The sequence below is a fragment of the Nanorana parkeri genome, unplaced genomic scaffold (genome assembly GCF_000935625.1).
Source record: "Nanorana parkeri isolate BGI_ZX_2015 unplaced genomic scaffold, ASM93562v1 scaffold349, whole genome shotgun sequence".
Taxonomy (NCBI): Eukaryota; Metazoa; Chordata; class Amphibia; order Anura; family Dicroglossidae; genus Nanorana; species Nanorana parkeri.
The window spans coordinates 849,698-876,090 of NW_017306617.1; the positions used below are offsets into that span (position 1 = coordinate 849,698).

Here is a 26,393-nt window from a genome sequence, read left to right on the forward strand (position 1 = left end):
TTAGTTTGGAGAGCTTTCTCCCTGTTGAAGAGGATTTTTCACTTGACAGCTTGTCTTAACCACAGAGGCTGAACTTGCACCGTTTGATCCACAACCCACTGAGAATTAGTGAGACAGGAAGATCAAAGCAACTCAGTGGGGAGGAAAATGCCTAGCAGCATAATTTCCTTTTCATGTATCCCACAATGGTCAGTCCGGTAAATTGTACTAAAGAAGTTTGGCTAATTAGTTCTGCAATTACCGTGTTTTCAAATTGCAATATGTATATATTTATATATATTTTGTATTAAAAATTAACACAGGAAGAAAGGTCACCTTTGGGGTGGTTGTAAGTGCTGACCCAGCAGACCAAGGGAATTAAATAGATGTGGGGCCCTTCAAAGGATTCTACTGTACCTTTAATGGTCAATCCAGCTCAGGAATGGGGTCAGATGGTCAAAATTCTTGGCACTTGGAGCAAACTCAAACTCAATAATTATTAATGAGGGATTTATGTTACTGAATACTAACAACACACGTTTAGTTACCATGCCCCCTTGTCGGTTACCATGCCCCCCTTTGTGTATATTGTCTTTTTCTCAAGCCCTCTAATGTGTCCTATCATGTTCTAACAGAAAAACCAAATTGTTTGTGTAATTTTCTAATTGAAAGTGAAATGTGTCTCTCTATTAAGCTAGTCACAGGCATTCAATAGTGGCTAAAGCTGACCATAAACAAGCAGAAAATCACCATAAGAATGATGGATAGTGGGATACCTACCAATCCACTCATGAAATTAAGAAACACCATGACACAACATGATCCTTACCTGATCTGGACAATGGTGCACACACATTATATTGGATTTTTCAGTCTTCCTAATACGGTACAGAGTGAGTCCAGATTCACATGTCAGAATCTCCTAAAAGGTTATATTTAATTTGTTTTTAACAGACTGTGTGTGAGGGTGGGGGTTAGATTCTGCCCAACAAGGCCACAATGAAGAATGGGGTGCTGTTTTTCAGTAAATCAGCATATGGCAACCTAGTATCAGTTCATTCAGTTCCAACCTGTGGGGTGATTCATGGAGGAAAATGGATCCAGTGCAATCTCACATGCTCTCCATCACTATTACTCATCCTTCCTGCAGCTCTCAGCTATTACAGATCAATATTTTACTTGGGGGGATCAGTAAACTGTAAGGTAGCAGAAACAAATAGAGCATAACTCCAAGATGGAATATTGAACTCATTTTAACTTATTTTAATGAACGAACTGACAGGATATGTACAGGTAAACTATCTAGTAAAAAAAATAAAACAACTGGTTCTCTTGTTAGTTCTAGTTATATAATAAAATACAATCCACCATTAGGGGTCACTGTGTGTCCCAGTACTGCAGAGTTGTTAGCAGGAATGTAAAGTACAGTGTTAGGTATTCAGCCATGATTTAACCCCCTGCCATTGGCTATACCTAAAGTGAGCAACATTTTTGCCTGCCTATGGACCCGGCCTTTTTTTCCGAACTGATCATTTTCAAGGATAATTCTCTTATAGGTTTTAATCCTTTTTATATATCTTGCTATGTTGTACTTTTATTTGCAATCTAATGTGGCATATCATGTGCCTTGATTGCTCATCTTATTTAAATGGTCATGTGGATTTTGATTAAATATATAACAAGAATTCGCATATGCTGCTCCAAAAGAACATGTTAAATCAAAACTACTTAAGCAAATGAAGACTTATATCATGCTGCTATGAGTGATTTTACAAGTGCATGTCCCATGAATACCTCTAAGAAAGAGATTACCCCAATTAATTCTAGAATGCACAATGGTCATTTTGTCTCTCCTCTGGTTAATGTCTCTCCTAGTTCCCCCACATGGTGGAGCACCACTTAAAGGACTCAGGAACTGTGGTGGGATGCGAGTGAAAATGGTTGGATCCTTTTTTTTGTCCATGACATCACCTGTATGCAGTTAAATAGTTTATTTTGAGCCGTTTGTATCTTCTCTCTTATGCCAACTGTTGGGGGAAAACCACCTTCCAAAACAACCAAGATTTGAATACTTATTTAATATTCCTGCCTTCATCTGGTTAATTGATGTGTCTACATTCTATATTTTGCCATTACAGGTGTAGAGGCTTTGGTTGCCTACCTTGTTGATGTGCTGAGCCATGCAGTAAACTCACAGCCACCTATAACTCCTTATGACAAAAATTCTAAGGTCTAACATATTTTCATTAATTATATCACACTTAAATAAAAAAGAATCTGCACCATATAAATCAAAAGAGTTTTTTTTTTATTATATGAAAGAAGGCCTCTGCCTAAAGTAAGGAAGGAGTATAGGGAAGCCTTGCTACAATATCCATTTTACACTTGCACCTCTGGTGTTTAAACCCACATGATGATTAGCTCAGTGACCTGTCTTAGTGAGACAGTTTATTCAACCAATAACATCAACAGGTGGATACTAATTTCTTTTAGGCAGCAGCAAAGCAAACAATGAGCGAAAGTGATCACTGGATGGGCTAAAATGTACTTTGCTACTCTAGCATTTAAAAGGCAAGTATAATTTAACACACGACTTCCCAATCACCAATTTCATGGCACAGACTTCCCAATCACCAATTGTATGGGGTCCTTTGACAACAAAACTAGCATTTACTTTACCTCCCATAGTTTATGTTTCTTTACCTTGAAATATAAAGGTCTCCTTTAGTTTTTTTCTTTTTTTGCATGTACAGAGTACAAAAGAAAGCAAAAAACAGCTATATACAGTATGTAGCAAAAGGACAAATTGTAGTAAGCTTTGTACACATACTGTACATTCCTATTTCCCTGGGATAACACATCATTATATTTAGATGTATTTTAAAGCAATGCTAAAATATTATTTACAATATCTGTCACCTATATTTTGATTCTCTGTAGACACATACCTGATCATCAAAGCTGTATGGCTTTAGCTATAATTAATGATTAAATAGAATAACCTAAATCATATCTAATTACTAAATCAAATAATTGATACATTTAGTAAATAGAATGATCAAATACTGGTCTACCCAGATTTTCAATCATGGGATATATTGGTATGAACTAACTTATTCAGAATAGCAAAGCAATACGATTTCCGGATTTCTGCTACACGGAATTACGGACACTTGGGGGTTGATTTACTAACCTTATAAACATGCCACGAACAAGTATACACCTCTGTAGTGTGTTCCCTCCCAGCATGATCTATTGGTGGAATCTAGACACCTTTGTAGTGTGTACACACCCAGCAGGTGTGTTGTGCAAAGCCCTGCATGAATTGCAAGGTGATGTTGTGTAAATTAGCTCTACCTTGTGTTGCTTGCGTTGATGAATGCAGGAATGTAAATGCATGAGCTAACCATTTTTGTCTAAACTGTGAAGCAGCATTATATATGCATCATGTGCATGATTTTTCCATATATGGCATTAGTGGAAATATGCTTTTAGAGACTTGCATGCCGCTATTAGAGCGGCGTGTAGCCTATGGCGCATGCTACATGACGCGCACATACATAAATACATAAAAACGCGCCATAACGGCGTGAAAATGTGACACGTTGCTCGTGTTTGGTTGATAAATACGTTTTGCTGTGTAAAAATGCACACGCACCTGGTGCGTGTGTGTGTTTAGGTTAGTAAATCACCCCCTTGGAGTGCCACCTTTTGGCATCTCGCATAATCACAGTAACCATAGATAGCCTGAAACCTCAAAAGACATGTCTCTTGCATCATTCTTGACATAAAAGTTCTTTATAAGGATTGGATTATTTCCCACCTGTTCATTGCTCTTCCCTTATGATAGTGCAGCAGATCCATATGTCTGGTGAGGACAGAGACATGCATGCTTTTGAAATACAAGCATACATATTATTAATAAATACATATTTCCTTTGCTGGGATCACATATACACAATCTAAGAACTGTTTCATGTCCACAGTCAGCCTAAAATAGGAAGAGAAGCATTGTTTACATGTATTTCCTACTTTTAAAAACATACCGTCTTAATTGTGTAGACACTAGCTTCTGTTAACACCAATATACATGTATACATAACTCACAACAGTTTATTTTTTTTATTTTGAAAGAATGTTAATTTATGAAAAAATAAGAAACAATGACAGGATTCCATATTACACATTTTTTTCTCATATACGTACTAATACTCTTTAGGTAGATTCTTTTTGTCTAGAAGCTATTTCATCACATAAGCTCTAGTTTCCAGAAAAGAGTGGCAACTTTGTAGTGGTTAATATGCAAGCGAAAATGCTGAATACCGCCACACAAGATATAAGAAGCTGTACTGTAATTTTTAAATCCCATAAGCATTTGAGAGGCCTTAAAATGTACTTGTGGCCTACTCAAAATAGTGGCGGCAATTCTGCTTTACAAATATTCAAGAGAATGTAGCCAATTATTATGACAGGAAATGGTAAAACTGCATTATCACTACTGTTTTTTGCAATCAAATAGGCTTCATTCTCAAACAAAATGCCTACCACTACTTTGTATAGGAGACAGATGCACTTTAAACACATCGCTCAGCATTGTGGTAAAAAAAAGACCTCACCAATGCCATCAAGGATAACATTGTTAAAACTAACAATATTAAAATACCATCTTTTGTCACATTTAAAGGCAGTTGGATATGTTTACTTTATATTTACATATACAGAGATCTCATCTAGAAAATCATTACAATAAACCATTTTATGTTTTAAAAACAGGCAGTCTTTGGTGACGCAAAGGCATAGAGTGTCTTTTCTTTTTTTTGTTACCTCCTGCCTACTTCACTCTGTCTCATGAAGTGAATGTTGTTGGCACTATCAGAAAGTTCTAGATACTGATCCACTGAATGAACAAAATATCCGTCATAGCCTTGAACCTTCCCTGTGCTTAAAAGCTGCTGTTTCTCTGCTTCTGTCCACAATCTTATTCCTTCCTCCCCTTCCTGAAGCCGCTTCTGCTCCTTAGTCCAAGCCTGAACCACTGCTCTTTGTCTGGCCAATTCCAGGACATGATCCTCCTCTTCTTCAATGGTTGTTCCATAGCGGACATTAAAAGACAATGTGCCATGCTGAAGCTGTATATCAGCAAATCGTCTAGTTCTTCCATTGACCATTGACGTCATTTGAGACACAGTGACATTTACTCCATTTTCCAGAATGCGACCACTGCCACTGTTCCCAATGACAGACAAGTCTTCTTCTAGAGAACCCAACTTAATGAAGTAATGAGTATCCCGGCCTTCAATTGTAAAATGCAAGTTCTCTAGGTAATGGGCATTATTTAAGATGGCAGCAATGCGGCGGCTGTCTTCGTTAGCCACTCCTATGACATCAGCGGTCACTACTCCATCTTTAATGGCAAACTTGATACCTTTTCCAAATAAAGATGGAACAGCAGCAAATCTGGGGTATTTCCTAGTTCCATGGTACTTCTTTCTATTTTGTTTTGGAGCCATTGGTAGTTGGTCTAAAGAAATGAAGTTTCTCAGCTGCTTTTGTAGCTCACACTGGATACCGAGGATTGTCTATAATATAAAAAATATTATTTATAGATTCAGCTACACATGCTGTGTATCAATAACTAATTGAATTTGCAACTGATATTTTGGTTTCTGAGATTTGGAGTTATATTTATCATCTACAGTAATATATTATTTAAATATTTTAGAACATTTTAGAGAGCTATTTTTATTGCAGTAAGAATGGAAGCTGCAAAATACATCCATCTTTGTGTCAGAATGACACCAAGCATTATGTCATAGAGGCATGGTTTGAATGTGACAGATGTGTTATAAGTACCACCCATGGAATCTGGGCTATATGGGATAACTAGGATATAATGGATACACTGCATAATGCAAAATCCTCACTCTAATAGCAGTGACAGTTGTACTGAGCGAAAATATGTATGCTGTCTCTGATTTTAAAACTCTGGTAGAACAAGCATTCCAGCATTCACCAACTCAAGTCAGAACTCCTTTTATGAAATTGTGCCCTGAGACAGTGGGGTTGATTTACTAACCTTATAAACACGCCACGAACAAGTATACACCTCTGTAATGTGTTCCCTCCCAGCATGATCTATTGGTGGAATATAGACACCTTTGTAGTGTGTACACACCCAGCAGGTGTGTTGTGCAAAGCCCTGCATGAATTGCAAGGTGATGTTGTGTAAATTAGCTCTACATTGTGTTGCTTGCGTTGATGAATGCAGGAATGTAAATGCATGAGCTAACCATTTTTGTCTAAACTGTGAAGCAGCATTATATATGCATCATGTGCATGATGTTTCCATATATGGCATTAGTGGAAATATGCTTTTAGAGACTTTTTGGTTGATAAATACGTTTTACTGTGTAAAAATCACACGCACCTAGTGTGTGCGTGTGTTTAGGTTAGTAAATCACCTCCAGTGACTCAGAAAGTACTGAAGTCATTGGATTACCATTACAGTGGATGAAATAGAAGATAATGTTTGGCTGTGTTGCAGTGTTTATAAGATAAGAATGCACTGATAGGAGGAAAGAGCTGAGTGACAGAGAGATGTCTACTGGTCTCCTTCCCTGGTTGGGGAACGATCAAGACCTGTAACTGTTATTTGACTGCAGCAGAAAAACAAATCCTTTGGCAGCAAAAACAGCTCCCTTATATGTATTTAATCTGTGTATTAAGCCGTTTGGTGTTCAGCTTTAAACAATAGTTTGTGCTAAAGCTGTGTAGGTTTTAGCTGATTTGGAGTTTTAGGAAACAATAGATTAAAAATACACATAGATATTGCCTACCTTTCCAGGATCCCATTCCTGAGTTTTAGTTTGAAGTTGCATTAACTCATAAGATGATTCAAAGCCCTTTTTCTCTGGTTTTGGGAATCCGGGCAGCACATTGTGCAGTTGAAAACCAAACAGCTCCAGCCAACTTCCAATGTCTAAAAAAAAACCACACTACACATTTAATTGACTATCAATTTTAAACTATATTTATTTTATTTTATATCATGACTACATCAAACTTCTCTTGAATAGATCTAGATATAATTACTTTTGCTAATTTCTATGGCTTTTGCCTTGAAAGGCATGAACTGCATACCTCTTGTGATTCTAGATTGATCCATTTACTACGGATATTTTTAATGTGTTAAACACAACGTGTGATGGTTATGGTTGATTATTATCTTATGAATAGGAGACACACATAATCCTGCTAATGAAATAAATGCAATCTGCTATCTTCTGGGCTGAGCCTATGATCAAATGAATACAGCTTAAAAATTAATCAACATTTTTGTGATCTATAGTTATAACACTCTGACAACCAGCAGTACCACAGATATAAAAATCCTACCAATTGAAGTAGAAGTGAGCTGCTGGACCCATTGATTATCAGTTCATATGAAAAAAGGGTCTTAAACAAGGCCTACATTTGCCCGAGTTTGGCAGGTCTCCACAAGGCCCTCCCATCAAAGAGGTCACCCAGCTTGAGAAATCCATAGGTAATCAAATCAGAAACAAACGTCTCAGGAGTCCAAAACTGTATTTTATTAATTAATATATAATCACAAAGACACAGATAGCAGACAACGCATTTCAGAGGCCAAACAAACCCCATTATCAGGGCTAAAGGGAAACGAAAATGTACTGTATAAGTGGAATGCAAATATAATATTAAGAAATATGCAAATAAAATATATTGATATGTAAATAAAATGTTTTAGTATGATTGGGGGATGAAGGGGGATTGTTTGGCGCCAGAAATGTGTTGGCTGCTTCCTGTTGTCTTTGTGATACACATAGATTACAATATTAAGCTACAGTTTTGGACTCCAGAGACATTTTTTTGGTGGTCTTTTCTGATTTTATTATCCATAAAAATCCTATAATTCTTTTTTAAAACAGTTGCATTATTCAATTTCCGTAAAAATTCACTGACTGTGTAAATTTAATACCTAAAACTCTACCAAATATTAGCAGATGTGCTATGTATTGCAGGTATGCTAGCAGTACCCTGTTTCACCAAACACAGGTTTCCTCACTTTTTGTTGTGCTTCACTTAGTATCAGTCATGCTTATAGATGCTGTAATATATTACTGCACAGATACAGTCTTTAAGGGTATTACAGGGATTCAGATGAATATTTTTAATATCGTCAGCTCTCTCTCCAGGAGGTTTTGCCATAATGTGCAAAAATGCAGAGCATATTTTCATATTATGGCAAAATTAACTAGCAAATTGATCCTTTCCAGTGCTGGGATGTTAGTTCTCCACTCCAATGCTTTCCCTTTTTCCTTAGTCTTTTTCTGTGTTTGAAGTCATTGGTTTCTTGATTGGCTAGGCCTTCATGTGCTCGCATGCACACAGTAGTTACTTTGTCTTTGCACAGAATCATGCCAAGACTGCACACTGAGCTGCACAGTGTACACCTATAGAAATAAAGTGCTGACAGGCAACTAGAAGTATCTATGACAGAAAACATATACACAGTCTCTTCTTTCATGAAGAGCCCGCCTGTCAGAACTTTAAAAAAAAAATCTTTACTTCCACTTTAAAGTGTATGTAAACCCTAATAAATCCTAACTATAACTTCTCTTATTTTGTCCATTTTGGTCTACTACATATACAATTGAAAGTGTTTGTTATATATTTTCAATAAGTGGAAGAAATACCAGTCAACCCTCCAGAAATTCAGAGAGGTTTTAGGTTTCTGTGCTCTGTGTCTGTAAAATTTGTGCTCAGCCAATGTAAGATACGCTCTGTGAACTACACAAACACCTGCTGCTATGTTATAGAAATGAGAAGAGGGGAAGGTGTTTTTAAATTCAAAACAAACTTCCTGTCCTAGGGTGACAACACTGCTCCTTCACAGATAAAGTACAGTAAATGTGTGTTGTCTGGCAGGATTACCAAGTGAAAATAAAAGGAGAAAAAGGTCAGAAAAAAAGAAAACTACTACTACCACCACCACCACATCTAAGGACTGGTCAGCTGTAACCTATTAAATGTTTGTGCTTGGACACCCATTTAGAGCTAAAAGAACAAGTAGGTGGGCCTCACAAGGCCAGATCAAGTTTTCTTCTGTAATCTGCAGAGATACAGAGTTTACTATGTCCATCACAAATTGTAAGTGCACTGGACAGAGAATGATTTATATGCCAAAATGCAGTATGTTGTAGAAACCATTGCTTTACCTGTAGTATATTGTGCTACATCCTGGGTCTTGCCAACTGGATAGTTGTTTTCAAATGCATACAAGTTAAATGGCCTTGGTTCAATGTTTAATTTATTCCAAATATTGTGATTGGGTGTGGCCCACCGCCCTGCCACAACATCATAATCCCGCTGACCAAGGTGCACTAGTTTAGTCAAGGAGTCATACAGTCCACCATAAAACCCAGTGATAACCTCAAAATCTTGATTAGTGTCCTCATAGATGTCACCGTATGGTGTGTATAAGATTTCTTTTAATATTTGGCCACGACTGCTGAATACTGCAAGAGGGGTTCCTGTGTTGTCACATGCAACATAATACTCCTCGCCACTGCTTAACTCCATAGCGATAAGATGACCTTGAAGATCATAATAGAGTGATGTTATCTCAGAACTAGTGTGATTATAGAGATGGGTAACTCTTATTGGATTGGCTAGATCTGCATAAAAGAACTGCAGATGAGAACCTGTACTTGACTTGCTGGCAACACGTCTTCCAAGTCCATCATAACGGTAGTGTACATTCCAACCAGCAACTTTGTTATAAGCTCGGCTCAGAAGACCATTAGAATTGTACTCGAATATATCATTGCCTCTTTGTCTGAGAAACCCATCTTCATCCATCCTGTACTGAATTTCTCCCAGACGAGTAATGCGATCTCCAATGTCATACCTTAGTGGGGTCAGACGAACAGTATTCCCATGGCTAAGCAAGTTGATGTTTCCATTTAGATCATAGCTGTAACGCCACTGCAGCTTATCATTAACAGATACAGCCTGAAGCTGGGCATCGGGATCATATTCATAAGAATATCTTGTTAAATTGGCATCTACACCTATTCGTATGCCACACATAACCATCCGACCCATGTTATCATACTGAATAGTCATCCAGTAAGCAATAGCCTTTAGGATCTCATATTGAACCTCAATGACTTGTCCACTGGCACTAAAGATTTTAGTATGTTTCATCATTGACGTTGTGATGACTTGGTTGAGATCATAATTGATTACACTGAATTTTCCAAATTGTTCAGTTCTCCCTGAGACATCAACATAACGATATAGGTCTATGGGAAGAGGGATCTCATTTATCATGGCTTGCATACTGGTGACTCGGAAATTGTTATAGCTGTAGTCAAACCGGGCATTAACAAGACCTTCTTCACTGAACCTAAAGATCTGACGTCCAATGAGAGGTCCTGTTAAAAAGATAATATTTAATTAGATTTATAGTAATACAGCGGGATAAAAAAAAAACAAGTTTATAATTTAATAATGATTATGAATAGTCTAAAACAAACAATAATTGGACAGATGAAGTAAATAGTTTTACTAAAATTCCAGCAAAGAGACAGAGCCTGTCTTCTTTTCATAAGGCAGTTAACAAAAGTTAACTGCTTACATTACACGTCTATCTAAAGGTGAGACACGATACTTGTATGTTACATATATATTAGGGATGTTCAGATACCAGTTCAGATACCAGTGCTGGTATCTGAACATTTTCATGAGAACTACCAGGGTTGCAGCGGTTGCAGCTGGGACCTGGCTCTGGTGCCCCATCATTGTCCTGATATCATTAGTCTGTATTGTTTTAGAAAAACTGTTACATGACAATAAACAAAAAATGTATCAGTACTCGTATCTGTAAGTACTTGGACAAGTATCAGTACTTGTACTTGGAAAAATTGTATCTGTGCATCCCTAATATATATTTATAAAAACAAATCATACAATAAAACAGTGATGCACAAATCCCAGGAGCCCGTATGCTCCTTAAAAATTACAGCTGCCTGACGAATTTTTCTCTTGTATAGTCTTGTAGCTGGAAAAGTAACTGTACATGTACTTGTACCGAGAACGGTACCTGATTTCTGAACATCCCTAATAAATATTTTATAATTAAAGGCACTATAAAATTTACATGATTTGGATCGAATTTAACCACAGTTACTACTTCCACCACTGATACCAAAATACCTTCACTAGCCCTCACAGATTCATACTACAGAACATCAAAATTTGGAAATTTGGGTGTCAGACATAGTAAGCAAATACATTAGACGCTTGCTCTAATTGTCTAATTACATAACTGAATATATAGCAATGTAAATGCATTGTAAGCAAATTAAAAGAACAGTCCAAGTGACCTCTTGGTTATATGGTTTATAATACCTGATGTTTGGTTTATAATGTAATTTGTATTGTTATTCTTGAATGTGTACTATTAAAGTCCACCAGGGTTCCAGTGAATCATTTTCTTGTCTAATTTTCTAAGTAGTTAATTTTCGGATGATGTACTCTTCTTTTTTATATTAAGGCAATATACACTATACATTGTATCTTAGAATGGAACACGGAAGATCGATTCTGACTAATTACTGATTGATTACAACTTCTATTAAACAATTTAACTATGTAATACTTAGATTATAGAAAAGTGAATATGTTTGAAATATGTTGTTTTCAACAGTTCACTGAGTTTACTCTTAACAGCCACAATGTGTACTTAGAAGAGAACTAAGGACTAATTGCATCTAAATAACCACTTACAATGGCAACAGTGCAATTTAACAAAAACCCCAATAACCATTTTGAAAAAGCACTTTCTTTCTTTAACAGTCATACACATTTAAATATTTTATAAAATGAGGATCCATTTCTCCTCAGAAGGTCACAGTGGAGAATGGTAGGGGCAGAGATCAACACAGCATGACTAACTGCTGATGAGCAACCCTGTCATAAAATAAAACATTTGCTAAACCAGCATATGTGAAAAATAAAAAAGAGGAATACTTAACTTTCCCTCTGCTAATGCTGCCAGAACACCATTTCATTCAATAGAAATCTTACTCTGAAATCAGCAAGGAAACTGATTTCAATGTCACTGCTGTACCCTATAATGATGTGGAGATCTGTGTGATGAACCAGTGAGAGCTGTGGAGGACCCAGGAGATCAAAACTCCACAAAGTTTTCCTGTGGACCTCAAAGGAAGATTTATATGAAATATATGGGTGTTCTGTAGACTCAGGTAGTAGGAAAGGTAAGGTTTACTTTTCTTATTTTGCTGGTTTGCTTACGTGATAAACTGTTTTATGACCAGGCACAGAGACAGCACATTATTTCAGCAGATGGTTTAAGCAGATCAATCAGTGGAAATATTAACAGACATTTCAGTTTCAAAAACTGAGAAAAAATGTTACAAGGCTACTGTATATTTAGAATGATAAAGAGCTTTACAATTACTTCCTAACATACAGACAGGTTTGTAGGACCAGGGTTTCTTTTAGTCAGTAGATTACAATGATGAGGACTAAATCCTCTAAAATTACTTGTAGGTCCAGCTGCGCACTAAAGCACATAGGCAGGAAGAAAAATTTAATGTAAACACTGTTCAGCACAGAAGAAAGCCTGGCAGTGTATAAGGTGACCACGATGCATCTGATGTATGATTTTTGTATAATATCTAAGGGAAGTGAAAGAACATGTAGAGGTTTTTTATACAAGGGTACATCTGTACTTTACAGTTTACTTTGGGAGCAAGATTGGTGAATGGAAAAAACGACTTCAGTTCTAAGTAAAAGCATGTAGATAAATCATGTCCAGTGGTGGCCTATTTATAAGAAACGGGAGAAAAGCATGGAAATGATTATGTTCAAAAAACAGGTCCAATGTGGCTTATTTAGAAAACCTGAAGAAAAATATGAAGGCATTGTCCATAACAACCAGATTACTTGTTTTAATTTCACCTCCCATGTTCAATGTGATTTACAACTTTCAGCACATAGCAAGTCTAGTAACTATGCAAACATTGCAGGAGAGATTTTTACAAGTGATGCACCATATAATAATGTCAATAATGTCATCATAATGCTATGGTTATTTTGCATACCTGTCTGTCTATATCTAATAGTACAAACAAAGCCCTCATGTATCAGATGAATCGTTTTAATGACTCCAGATGATTCTTCATAGGTGAATGTAACCTGTGTGGTATCATAAAGAATTTCAGAGAGCCTTGTTTGCTTAGTGTATTTGTAGAAGACTCTACGTCCTGTTCCAAGGTGTAATGTCTGTAGAAGGCGTCCATCTCCAGTATAATCTTGAATGAAAGGGCCACTGTTGTCAGGTGGAGTGTAGATATTGCGGTAATAACCAACAGAGAGCATTGTCTGCAGACTATGGCGGACCATGTTGGGCATGGTTACTGAAGCAAGGAAATCTGAATGATCGTATTCAAAAATGTATCGCCTCTGGCTATGCAGAAAAAGGCTTATTGTCTGAAAAAGAACAAAAGAACAACTCATTTTGGCACCATAAGCAACAACATTTATTTAAATTATAGGCATTATAGAAGGAATAATAACCAAAAGGGGACTGCTCTCTTAGCTTTTGTCTAAGTAATTCATTAAACCCATAAATATAATTTTCTTTTATACTAAATCCCATCAACAGAGATACTGCAGATGTGTACATAATGTAATGTTTGAAAAGTTTCGGCCTATAACAAATATGCATTAAAAGGTTTATGTTGAGTTTTTCCTCTAATCGGCTCATAATAATATTTTAATTTCTAAAATATATTTTCTTTAGGGTTCATTTTTAATTGCGCTATAAAGCTGTCCTTCGAAACCATCAACATCATATGCATACGGATTGCCTTTAAAAGAACACTCTAGTCAAAAGGAGAATTAAACATGGAAATGCATATGAGGAAATATGACAAGCTTGACCAAGTTTTTTTTTACATTGCATTCAGACCAAACAGTAGTGTGCCAGGCTACTCCAATGCTTAGACTTTGAGCCCTGGAAACACCCATTTGCCAAATATATGAATGCAGCAGCCATGTATTCTAAGGCAATGTGAGCTTTGGATTTTCCTGAGAGAAAGAAAAAAGTTAACTTTGTACAACCCAGAATCAGGTGACAAAAAGCTGCAGGCCCATCCAGAACCACATACAGGTGAAACTCAAATAATTAGAATATCGTGCAAAAGTTCATTTATTTCACTAATGCAACTTAAAAGGTGAAACTAATATATGAGATAGACTCATTACATGCAAAGCAAGATAGTTCAAGCCGTGATTTGTCATAATTGTGATGATTATGACTTACAGCTCATGAAAACCCTAAATCCACAATCTCAGGAAATTAGAATATTACATGCAATCAATAAAACAAGGATTGTACATAGAACAATATCGGACCTCTGAAAAGTATAAGCATGCATATGTACTCAGTACTTGGTTTGGGCCCCTTTTGCAGCAATTACTGCCTCAATGCGGCGTGGCATGGAAGCTATCAGCCTGTGGCACTGCTGAGGTGTTATGGAAGACCAGGATGCTTCAATAGCGGCCTTCAGCTCTTCTGCATTGTTCGGTCTCATGTCTCTCATCTTTCTCTTGGCAATGCCCCATAGATTCTCTATCAGGCGAGTCAGGCGAGTTTGCTGGCCAATCAAGCACAGTAATCACATGGTCATTGAACCAGGTTTTGGTGCTTTTGGCAGTGTGGGCAGGTGCCAAGTCCTGCTGGAAAATGAAGTCAGCATCCCCATAGAGCTCGTATGCGGAAGGAAGCATGAAGTGCTCCAAAATCTCCTGGTAGACGGCTGCGTTGACCCTGGACTTAATGAAGCACAGTGGACCAACACCAGCAGATGACATGGCTCCCCAAATCAACACAGACTGTGGAAACTTCACACTGGACTTCAAGCATCTTGCAGTGTGTGCCTCTCCATTCTTCCTCCATACTCTGGGTCCTTGGTTTCCAAATGAGATGCAAAATTTGCTCTCATCAGAAAAGAGGACTTTGGACCACTGAGCAACAGACCAGGTCTGTTTTTCTTTAGCCCAGGTAAGACGCTTCTGACGTTGTTTGTTGTTCAGTAGTGGCTTGACAAGAGGAATACGACATTTGAAGCCCATGTCCCAACACTTTTGAATGGCCTTTTCCTGACAATCCTCTTCAGGCTGCGGTCATCCCTGCTGCTTGTGCACCTTTTTTGAGGCTTTCCCTCCTTATGGAGGGTGTCAATTATGGTTTTCTGCACAACTGTCAGGTCAGCAGTCTTTCCCATGATTTTGATTTCTACTGAACCAGACTGAGAGACCATTTAAACGCTCAGGAACCCTTTGTAGGTGTTATGGCTTAATTAGCTGATTAGAGTGGGACACTTTGAGCGTAGAATATTGCACCTTTTCACAATATTCTAATTTTCTGAGATTGTGGATTTGAGGTTTTCATGAGCTGTAAGCCATAATTATCACAATTATGACAAATTACGGCTTGAACTATCTTGCTTTGCATGTAATGAGTCTATCTCATATATTAATTTCACCTTTTAAGTTGCATTAGTGAAATAAATGAACTTTTGCACGATATTCTAATTATTCGAGTTTCACCTGTATAAGGGCGTGCAGGATTAAAGCTAAAATGGATTACATAAAACATGAGTTAACATAAACTTGATATTCTGATTTTACACAGTTGCAATGTTTCCTTAAAGTATATCTGAAGACAAAATATTTTCTTTCATTCTGTATAGATCAGGGAATAGTTAAACCCACAGAGTTTTTCTTATATACATTATGTGTGTCTTTAAAGATATTTCCCCGCACCTCCTGTCCTATAGACACATCAGGAAGTAAAAAGAAATCTCTCCAAAGTGAGGTAAAACTCCTTTAGACAGTTGCCACTGTCCCATTAGAAGTTCTATTCCTGTTCTAGTGGCAACTCCAAACTTTGGACTTCCCATCACTGTAAGTTACTGTGACAATGGTCACTAGGACAAACAGAAAAAGAGAATCTTCTTGGTGGAAACACCGAGAGCAATACAAACATGACAAGGTTTCTAACGCCTCACCTATCTATATAAAAATAAGTTAGGTTTTGATATACTTTAATAAATGGTATTACACGAGGAAAAGGGGCTGTCTGTTGGTTTGTTTTGCATGTTATTAATCAATGAACATAAAAGCTGACATAAAATATTACTCACATGGTAATCACTGAATGAATGGTACAAAGCAGACCCCACACAAAGCTGCCTTGCTAGCTGACGTGTTTCGGAGAATATACCCCCTTCCTCAGAGCTAACAAATTGTAAAATAAGATACAAATAAATAGACTGGGTGAACACCATGTGACCACAAACCAAACCCACTCGATCAGATGCAGCTGATCACCATCTCCTCATTAGTAGGAATTGCACAGAGTGTGGTAGCAGTAGAAAGTGCTGGTACAATACAGTAAAGGAATCGTTAACTGAATAGTTCACTGATCACTCACCCATTGCCAAAATGTAAATCGCCCGCCAAATCGGCGGTGCACGTGAGCACATCATCAACCCACAATGGTAGTTGCACGCAATGTTATGAGCTCCACCTGGCCGTCCCACACATGTAGGAATGGCAGCCGAAGGCATAATAGACCTGCCAATCGAAGGAGGATGTGCTGTGGATGCAAGCACATCCTCCTTCGATCACATCCCCCCCCCGCTCTCCCCCACTTCAGGTGGCAAATACGTGTAGAGTCAGCTCTGTCCTTTTCTGTTATGTTACAAAAATTAACTGAATTAATAAGTTTACCTTTACAAAGACATTTAGTCAAAATGTTTAGAATATTCATTACTTTCTATGGCATTCATTTTCACTGCAAATTGTGTTAAGTAATCAAGACACAGCATATTCTGCTTATTATAACATTTTTAAACAATAACTGACCTTTTCCTCATATGTATAACTCCATATTTTACCATTGGCCCAAATCCTGGAAACCATCTTCCCATTTTGGTCATACTCTATTTTCTCAGACCATGTTCCCCTTTGAATAGACGTAACAAGTCCACTAGGTGAATATGTGATGTTAACTTCATGGTACTTGCTGCTTGGTGACCACAGTATTGGATGCCCAGTCTTATCATACATAATTCTAAGAGTAAATTTTCGATGATCATCATAGATTTTTCCTGTTCTGGTGATGTGATCAAAATCAATGGATAGTAAGTTTCGGTTATGAGCCTAGAAATAACAACAAATACATAAGACATCAGATAAAGTGTTCGGTAAATCAACACACACAAGTTATGGATCGAACAATGTTCTGCACCAAGTTTAATTTTATGAGAAAAGACTGAGAAGCAGACATGGGAGGCAAACCTTGGGGAGCAGGAAAGTGTAAGAATTCAATATGGTGTATGTTTTAGGACATCACTCCTGAACAGTCTTTTTCTACATCAGCCATCATCCAAAACGCTCTCATCAGAAAAGCTACTTTTCTGCTACATTTTTTAATTCATGCTCCATGTTCTTAAGAAATTTTCTACCTCCTGAAATAATTGTTCATTCCACTGCAAACGTATGTGCAACCAGCCTCCTAGCTCCATCATCTAAGAACAAAAATGTACCTGCAACCATCCTCCTACCTCCATCATCTAAGACACAAACATGTACCTGCAACCAGTCTCCTACCTCATTCATCTAAGATGCCAAAATGTACCTGCAACCAGCCTCCTACCTCATTAATCTAAGACAGAAAAATGTACCTGCAACCATCTTCTTACCTCCATCATCTAAGATGCAAAAATGTACCTGCAACCAGCCTCCTACCTCATTCATCTAAGACACATGCTTCTCTCCTCTACAGCCCCTCTACCACATTGTCTGCTTCCAGCCTCTCTTTTCCATATTCAATGCAGTATAGAGAGGAGAGGGAATCACATGGCAGATCATAGTGGTGCAGATCACATGAAACCACTCTTACCTGCATCTAAGCAAAAATGTGCACACTGCCACGTGCAAATTAGAAGTCAGGTTGGTTGTCTAATGAAGTCTTGGACAGCTAGCAATTGGTTCGCTCTTGATACATAAGCCAAGGGAACTCTATAACATTTGATAGTTTTAAAACTGAAACTGAAACACTGGACTGAAACTGAAACATTATTTATTTTCAACTTAAACATAAATGGAAGAATTTTAAAGGTACACTAATGTGTCTTTCTGCAGTTTACAGCCCAATGGTGCTTGAAGAAATGAAGCAATTTCCTATACAATAATACACTAGAGAGGTAACTAGGTTTGAATATCCTTTCTGTTTTTGAAGATGCATTGTATATGCTTAACTCCATTGAGAAACTGCAACTGCAATCTTCTTTTGCAGTGTAAAAACCAACAGGTATAATAATCTAATTTTAATCCTGAAAATCTATCTGCATTTCACAGCTACCCTGAAGATCACTGGAAGCACAAGCTATAAAGCTCCTTCATAAAGAAGGAAAATAAGCAATACGGATGTGCAAAGTGCAGAAATACAGAATTGCCAAAAAGAAGGCATTTTTTACTGACTGAACTATATTAAACTGAGATGTGATTGGTTGCTACATGATACTATTCTACATACAGGTTACCTCGAAGAATTAGAATATCGTGCAAAAGTAATTGCAGTAATTGCTGCAAAAGGGGCCCAAACCAAGTACTGAGTACATATGCATGCTTGTACTTATCAGAGGTCCGATATTGTTCTATGTACAATCCTTGTTTTATTGATTGCATGTAATAATCTACTTTTTTGAGGTTGTGGATTTGGGGTTCTTGGGGTTTTCATGAGCTGTAAGCCATAATCATCACAATTATGACAAATCACGGCTTGAATTATCCTGCTTTGCATGTAATGAGTCTATCTCATATATTAGTTTCACCTTTTAAGTTGCATTAGTGAAATAAATGGACTTTGCACAATATTCTAATTATTCGAGTTTCACCTGTACATTCATAGTATACTGGAAACCAGGTATGTTTCTTAATAATCTTACCATGACACATGTTGCCTTAAAGGCAATCACTTCATGAACAGATTTCTTAGTAGCAATGTCTGTCATGGTATTTTGCTACACATAACCTACCACCTTCAGTATAATCTTTTAAAATAAATCTGATCACAGGTATTACTATATTTTTAAGTATAAAAGGAGCACACAATGTAGCTAAAACGATAGGGGTGTCACCACAATAGTTGTAGGCGGGAAATGCCCTGATGGCATTTATTTTGGTGAAAACTGTCAGTTAGGATTTTCCCTCACTGGATATTTATTCTCTCTTCCTGAATATTCCCAACAGAGATACAGAGAGCAATAACAACCTGAAAGAGGTTCTACTCCATCACTACTGTACCCAAAATGAAAAAAAGTGTCAGGTGAAATTGCCCATTCCTGTTTGATGATATGTATGTACTTCTAAAATATGCTTTATTTTGTGGCTCCAGGACAGTGTGACTGCTTTATTATTTTGTTTATTATTTCAATAAATCAAAGTTCTCCTCTTGTTTGAAGCATGCAGCACTACATCTTGTGTGCCATTGGCTGCAATCATAACCATTCAAGGCAAAATACCGAGTTAAATTAACCTTATTTTCCACTCCCTCTACCATTACCCTATTTTGCCAAGAGTCACTGTCACATGTTTGAGTTTACTTGGGGCAAAGGACACACCCCCTATTGCTATATGACAGCCCTCATACAAGTAATTGGTTGCTTGGGAGTAGTGCACCAAGCAACCAAAAGAGAGTCGCATGTCCCTTCATACCCAGAAGTGCCTGTTTTTCCAAGGGAAGGTATGAGCTAGCAGCTGAGTGGGAGCCTGTTCCTTTGCAATGGATGCTTAAAGTTTGCTTAAAGGACTCTGACATATCTGAGATATGAGAGAATAATGAAGGCTACCACTGCTGACCTCTCGTATGAGAATGTTAGTTCCCTGGCTGACATTCTGATGCTTTGACTTCAGAATTATCTGAGTCACTGAAGCAGAACAAGCATAGACATAAGGTTTCCTGACACTCATTTAGCATATGCTCGTTCCAGGCTAGAGACCTAAAAGCATAGGAGTGCACACAGGGTGTAATGGGGGTGTCTGGGCACACCCTAATCACCCCGAGCGCAACAGTGAATTTGCAACAGCAGGCACTGTCTTTTTAATCACTGAACCAGTGGAGAGATCACAAAGATCTCTCTGAAACTAGCTCAGCAATACAGAGCACAGCAGCACTTACCACTTCCATTCCTCACATAACAGCCGCAGCCCTCAGTGCCTGGGAAGTTGTGGGGGAGCATGGCTGTGGCATCCCAGGCTTCCTATACAATCAGGAAGTTGGGTGGGTGATCACATGATCACCTACCAGTCTCCCTGCTTCATTACTGTACACCTGCTGGAAGAGGTAAGGGACAGTTGAAGAGATGGGAATCTGGGATGCCTCAGGTCTGTGTATATATGTATTATGATGGGAAGGGAGCACAGGAGGAGACACGTTTCCAACACTGTATCGACAAGAATTCGGAGCATAGGCCTACATTTAAACTGAAGTAGAAACCCCTTTATAACTAACCTTTGGCATAACTTTCAAAATGGCAGCCACATAGTGGTGGATATACATACCACCAGTCCCCTGTCAGCTGTCATTTTATGAAACTTTCCTTCCTTTAAAAATGTGTCCCTCTTTCTCATCTTAGAAAGTTGGGAGGTATAGTGGTGTAATCTATTACAAAAGTCAACCTTTCCCTGTAAGTTCCCTGTGGACTGGAGAAGCATTCCGTATCTACTAGCAGATTAATAGTTAGAGTTCTGAATCAAGTTTGATATTTTCATGGGCAAAACAAAACCTGGAAATATGTGAGGATATCATGCACATGTGAGAGCTGTGCAATTATGAAATATCACAGAAGAGAGTGACTACCTTGTTTCCTGATCCTTTCTGTGATAAGATATTCTTGTAATACATGGTTTCAGTCAAAAATAAAGTAAAAATATTTTTCCAAATTGCTCATAAGACTGAAATGGGCCAGCTTTCCTTTCTGCTGATAAACACAGCACTTTCAATTTCCTGCAAACATTTGCATAACTCATTTGTAAAACTTGTAAAAACAAGTCTTTATACCCACTCTTGTAACAGTTACAATTTATGATCCAATTACATTCTGAGATGTTAAGTTTTAGGAATTCACTACTCAACAGCATGTGTTAATATACATTCATATATATGCATAAGCCACAGATACAATTTATCATAAAATGATAGGTCTGGACCAGAAAGCACTGTAGGGACATAAATCTAATCCTTGACATTTGTACTCTTTTATGCTGCAAATAATAAGCTACATCATAAACTGTCTGATTGGTGATATTATGAGCACTGACCTCTGGGAAGATACAGAAATACAAGCACTACATAGTGCTGAATCTATGAGAAGTCTACTGATAATATCCATGATTGAGAAGAAAGGACTTATTAAAAAGGAGTGTGTCAAGTATTTCGTTATAGGTCTCAGCATCACTGTTGTTGCATAATATATGGCTGCTATCAGAGATGATGGAATCAATTAGTAAACCCCCATAGTAGGAGATGATTTTAACCTCAGTCAGTATTTTTTTACCATCTGTGTTTTAATAGGGAGCTTTCACTTGCTGGCTTGTAAACTAAACAGTAAGTGAGAAGGTATCTTTCCAATGTGAAATCCCCTCTTAGACAGCTGTCATGGGAAGAAGTGTCCCCATTGGAAGATTTCCTTTCTATTTCTCTTCTGGTGGCAAATACAAATTTTGAATATACCCTCAGTTTTGTTCCAGATGGCTTTGGTGATCAGGACAAAGAAAGTAAATTCTTTTTCAGGACAAGATAAAGTAAATGTCCCTAAAAGGGACACAAACAGCAATACAACCCTAACAATGGTTCTGTTGCCTCACCACTCTATCCTTAGCCCCCAAAAGTTTTGCTTTTAGTTATACTTTAAAGCTTCTATGAGATTTTAGTGATAGAGTTTACATACAGTATACTCTAATGCAGGGCTCAAAATTTCAAGTCCTGAGTTACTAGCCAGGCCTTAAAAGTTACTCGCCACCAGTTGTCCCACCTAACCCCTACCCTGCCCCGGCCTTAACTCCGCCAGGTCATCAGTGTGACACAGAGTACAGAGATCAGTAACAACACACAGTACAGAGGCCAGCAGGGTGACACACAGTACAAAGGCCAGTGGTGTGACACAGAGGTCAGTAATATAACGCAGAGTGCAGAGGTCAGTAATATAACGCAGAGTGCAGAGGTCAGTAATGTAACGCACAGTACGGAGGTCAGTAATGTAATGCAGAGTGCAGAGGTCAGTAATGTAACACACAGTACAGAGGTCAGTAATGTAACACACAGTAAAAAGGTCAGTAATGTTACGCACAGTACAGAGGTCAGTAATGTCACGCACAGTGCAGAGGTCAGCAGTACAGAGGTCAGTAATGTCACGCACAGTGCAGAGGTCAGTAATGTAACGCACAGTACAGAGGTCAGTAATGTCACGCACGGTGCAGAGGTCAGCAGTACAGAGGTCAGTAATGTAACGCACACTGCAGAGGTCAGTAATGTAATGCACAGTACAGAGGTCAGTGATGTAACACACAGTGCAGAGGTCAATAATGTAATGCACAGTGCAGAGGTCAGTAATGTAACACACAGTGCAGAGGTCAATAATGTAACCCCACTGTGGCCCACTTCAGCATTGCCCACACAGCAGAAAAAGCAGGACACGGGTCAGTCCCCTGAGACAGTGGAAGGTAAGCATCGGCCCCTGCTGACTAGCCCTTTTTCTCTCTCTACATTATGGCTGAGATCTCCATCTTTTCCATCAATGTGCGGAGTATCAAGGATACGTCTAGAAGGCAGATGGTGCTGACTTTTCTCTCCTCCCAGCGTAGCGATGTGTTCATGCTGCAGCAATGCGCCCTACCCTACTCTAGGAGGTACAGTACTCTGTCCTCCGAGTGGACCCATGGTCCCTCTTACTGGTCTGGGGGTGGCGACTGTAAGTCTGTGGGTGTAGTCATTCTTGTCAGGGGAGGGCATCTCATGGTTGAATCTGTCCATGAGCATGTCTGTGGCCGCCTTCTGGTCATAGACAGTTCGTGGGCGGGCGAGCCAGTTAGGCTCATCAACGTGTACGCCCCCCGAGCAAGAATGCACGACTGGAGCTTTTCCAGACCCTGCGGACCCAGCTCCCCACAACCAGAGCAGTAATCCCGGGCGGTGATTTTAACTGCCCTATAGAGGAGGATGGGCGCAGCTCCAGCAGCAGTAACATATTCGCTAAACTGGACACTACCTCTAGGTTGCTCAGGGAGATGATCGCGGAGGCTTCCTTACGGGACGTCGTGGGTTCCATTGGTAACAGCGCTGAGAATTACTCCTGGTGCCGACCCGATGGATCCGTGCGTTCCAGGATAGACTTCGTGTTGACCTCACGGGCAGTCAAGAACGTCGGACGCTGCATGGTCCCCTGCTGTTTCTCTGACCACAGGGCTATTCAATTCCATGGAAACCTGGGCAAGGGCTTCGCCCCCGGCCCAGGCTCCTGGAAGTTGAATTGCACCCTGCTGGAAGATGAGAAATTGCTGGGGGAACTCAGAGAACTGTACGTATTTGATGTGGATCCTACTGACCACATACTCAGTACGGGGTAATGCGGTGTCATGAATGACGTGGAGGGCTCAGGACCCTTGTTTTGCGCTACACGTCAGGCATCTCGCCGCAGTGCGAATGTAATTTATTGTGTGGTTGAACTGTATTGCTATGTGGTGTTTATGCGCTGTGTCGCAGTACGAGGTAGAATGTATCCCGATTGTATAGCTTGTTTTTGTATATTTTATTACATTAATAAAGTATATTTTTCAATAAAAACTGGCGACAAATGTCCTCCTCCTTCTTGAAACTCTGCCTCCTGTACCCTACATTTGGATTGGGTTTCCTGTCTTTTTTTCTTTTCATGCTTCATAAATCAGTTAGTTTCCACGGTATGATTCCCAGTGGAAGTATTCAATGCATGTTCTTCTAACACTGCATTTGTAGATGCAAAGAATAGTCTGTGTTTAGGAAATCACTCTACACACACAATTGGATTTCTTTTTTTTTAACAAGAGGACATTAAGGTTCCACTTGTTTATTATTCTCAGTAAACAGAGTTCAGACATCACCGGAAAATGTAAAAATAAATATTTGTAGATTACACATAACATTATTTATTGTATGTGTGTTTGGATATCTCATGAGCGACAGTGTCAAGGGTCACTATGCAAGAACTCTATAAATCTAATTCTGTTTACAGTTCATTTTATATGGCATTTTAAAGTACTGACTATGCGGGATTCCATAGCAACTAAAAAAACATATTCAGTACATCTATGCAATACATTCACATCTTTTTCCATGTTTTTTTTTACATTTCTGCAGGTGCTGAAAAACACCTGTTGATCCTGCTAGAAATCTAGTGAACTCCCAACTTGTTTGAGCTTAGAACTGTGGCTCTGCTGCTCCGATATTACAAGGAGTGTTACCAATCCTGTGTTCTCTTCTGAGCTACAGCATTCCGCTGACTTACATTTTGGAGATGACGAGATAGGTAGCAGAAGAGGTCTGGGCAGGGCTGACAACACTGCTTTGGATTTCAATGCAACAGAGGTATTGTATTGTTAGCTTAGACAGGAAATTAGGAGAAAATGCAAGATTTCTGGCAGATCAACCGGTATTTTTCTGTATCTGAGGCTTTTGCAAAGGGATACAACCTAGGGAAATGTGCTTGTTATGCAGAGATGTACTGAATGCGTTTTTTTTGTCTTTTGCTCAGACATACACGTTAATAAAAATGTTCAAACCATAACAGGGCTGCTAGTACTTAAGATATTAAGTCTTTTGTGTCAATTGCAGCTATAGTAATTAAAGGTTTACAGTTCCCTATGAATTACTGACACTCACTAATGATTTCTCCTGGCTAAACACTGTGGTCTAGCAATTTCTCAATTTCACACATAATGTATTTTCTAATTTTTACATCCAACCTTTACATATTCTGTAATGATTTCACAGGCATTATCGAGAAAAAGACATTGCCATCTTGTGGCCATATGCTGAGAACTTGCATATGCACAGGAACAATCTGAACTCATTTTTATATGCATGAACAGAGCTGCTCTCTCAATGAACTTACCAGAGAGGAAAAATGTATGAGTATTTCTATGAACTGTCTGTATACAGTATTTAGAGACAAACTAGCAAAATCATGCCTGTTCCTTGAACATGCTGAATGCAGAAAGGTGCAATATTGCAATGGTGAGGAACACAGAAGCGCATACTGGTACAGTAGCAGCGAATGCAGAGGCAGGCATTAGTGCAGTGGCAAGTGAAGAGGGAGAGGTTGTGAGAGTGGGGATTGGGAGCAAGGTGGGGTGGCATTAAGGTACAGTAGAAAAAGGGGGTGCAGGCACAGTGGTGAAAAGGGGTTGATGGCATGGTGGCAGCAGTTCTCCGAGCCAGCAACAGAGGTCTGGTGTATAGGTTGGTGGTGTGAACTGCCAGGCTGGAGATTACAGTGTAAGCCATAGCAGAGGCCTTGGGAGGTGGTGTAAGCTAATAGGGGCAGAAATTAGAAGCCCATGTCTAATTGCAACACAAACTCATCTGCTGCAGTGAAAGCTCTGAATGTGCTTTCCACTGGGTATGGCTGTTGTGGATGGCAATGGCCTGCATGTTGATGCTAGTGCCCATGTGCATGTGCCAATACCTGACACATGCGTGGTAGTGACACAATGTTCAAAATGCTACACTACTGCTAGAGCGGACCTAACAATTTGTGACAGTGCTGCTGATCTCTTCTAACCTGCAGCAATCTCCTAAGATACTTCAAATCAGCTCCCAGCACAGGAAGTCATTTATCACTGTAAACTTATTTGCAGCTTACTTATGTCCCGTGATCTGATGAAGAGCACTTCATATAAGTTATTAGTGACATAAGACTTCCTGTGCCAGGAGCTGATTGCAGGCATGTGTGAGGATTGTTGTAAGTTAGAAGAGATCAGCAGCACTCTTACTAATAGGGTTATTCACAAAAGGGTGAAGAGTTTGGAGAAGACAGGAGAAGTGAACAATCTAGGGCAAAAGAGATGATTTGGAAAAATTCTCCAATTCAGCTCACTTTCCAGTTCAGCTATGTTTTCCTAGATTGTTCACTTTTTCTGCCGTTTCCAAACGCTTCATTCTTTAGTGAATAACCCTGTAAATGTATAGTTCATGTCCTGCTGCCTGTGCAGTAGCGGTAGAACACCACAGACTTCTATAGTTCTGGGAAAATAATATG

General features: G+C 38.8%; 1 protein-coding gene across 1 annotated transcript in view; it reads right to left on the reverse strand.

Annotated features, from left to right (window-relative positions):
• Window positions 1-3,803: 3,803 nt before the first annotated feature.
• TENM1 (teneurin transmembrane protein 1) overlaps window positions 3,804-26,393 on the reverse strand; it is a 431,171-nt gene continuing 408,581 nt past the window's right edge. The window contains exons 28-32 of the mRNA XM_018558628.1: window positions 16,963-17,259; window positions 13,131-13,518; window positions 9,216-10,436; window positions 6,816-6,958; window positions 3,804-5,558 (exon numbers count right to left, since the gene is read on the reverse strand). Of these exons, the coding sequence (XP_018414130.1) occupies window positions 4,800-5,558; window positions 6,816-6,958; window positions 9,216-10,436; window positions 13,131-13,518; window positions 16,963-17,259 (2,808 nt within the window). The 3' untranslated portion in view covers window positions 3,804-4,799. The remainder of the gene's footprint in view (window positions 5,559-6,815; window positions 6,959-9,215; window positions 10,437-13,130; window positions 13,519-16,962; window positions 17,260-26,393) is intronic.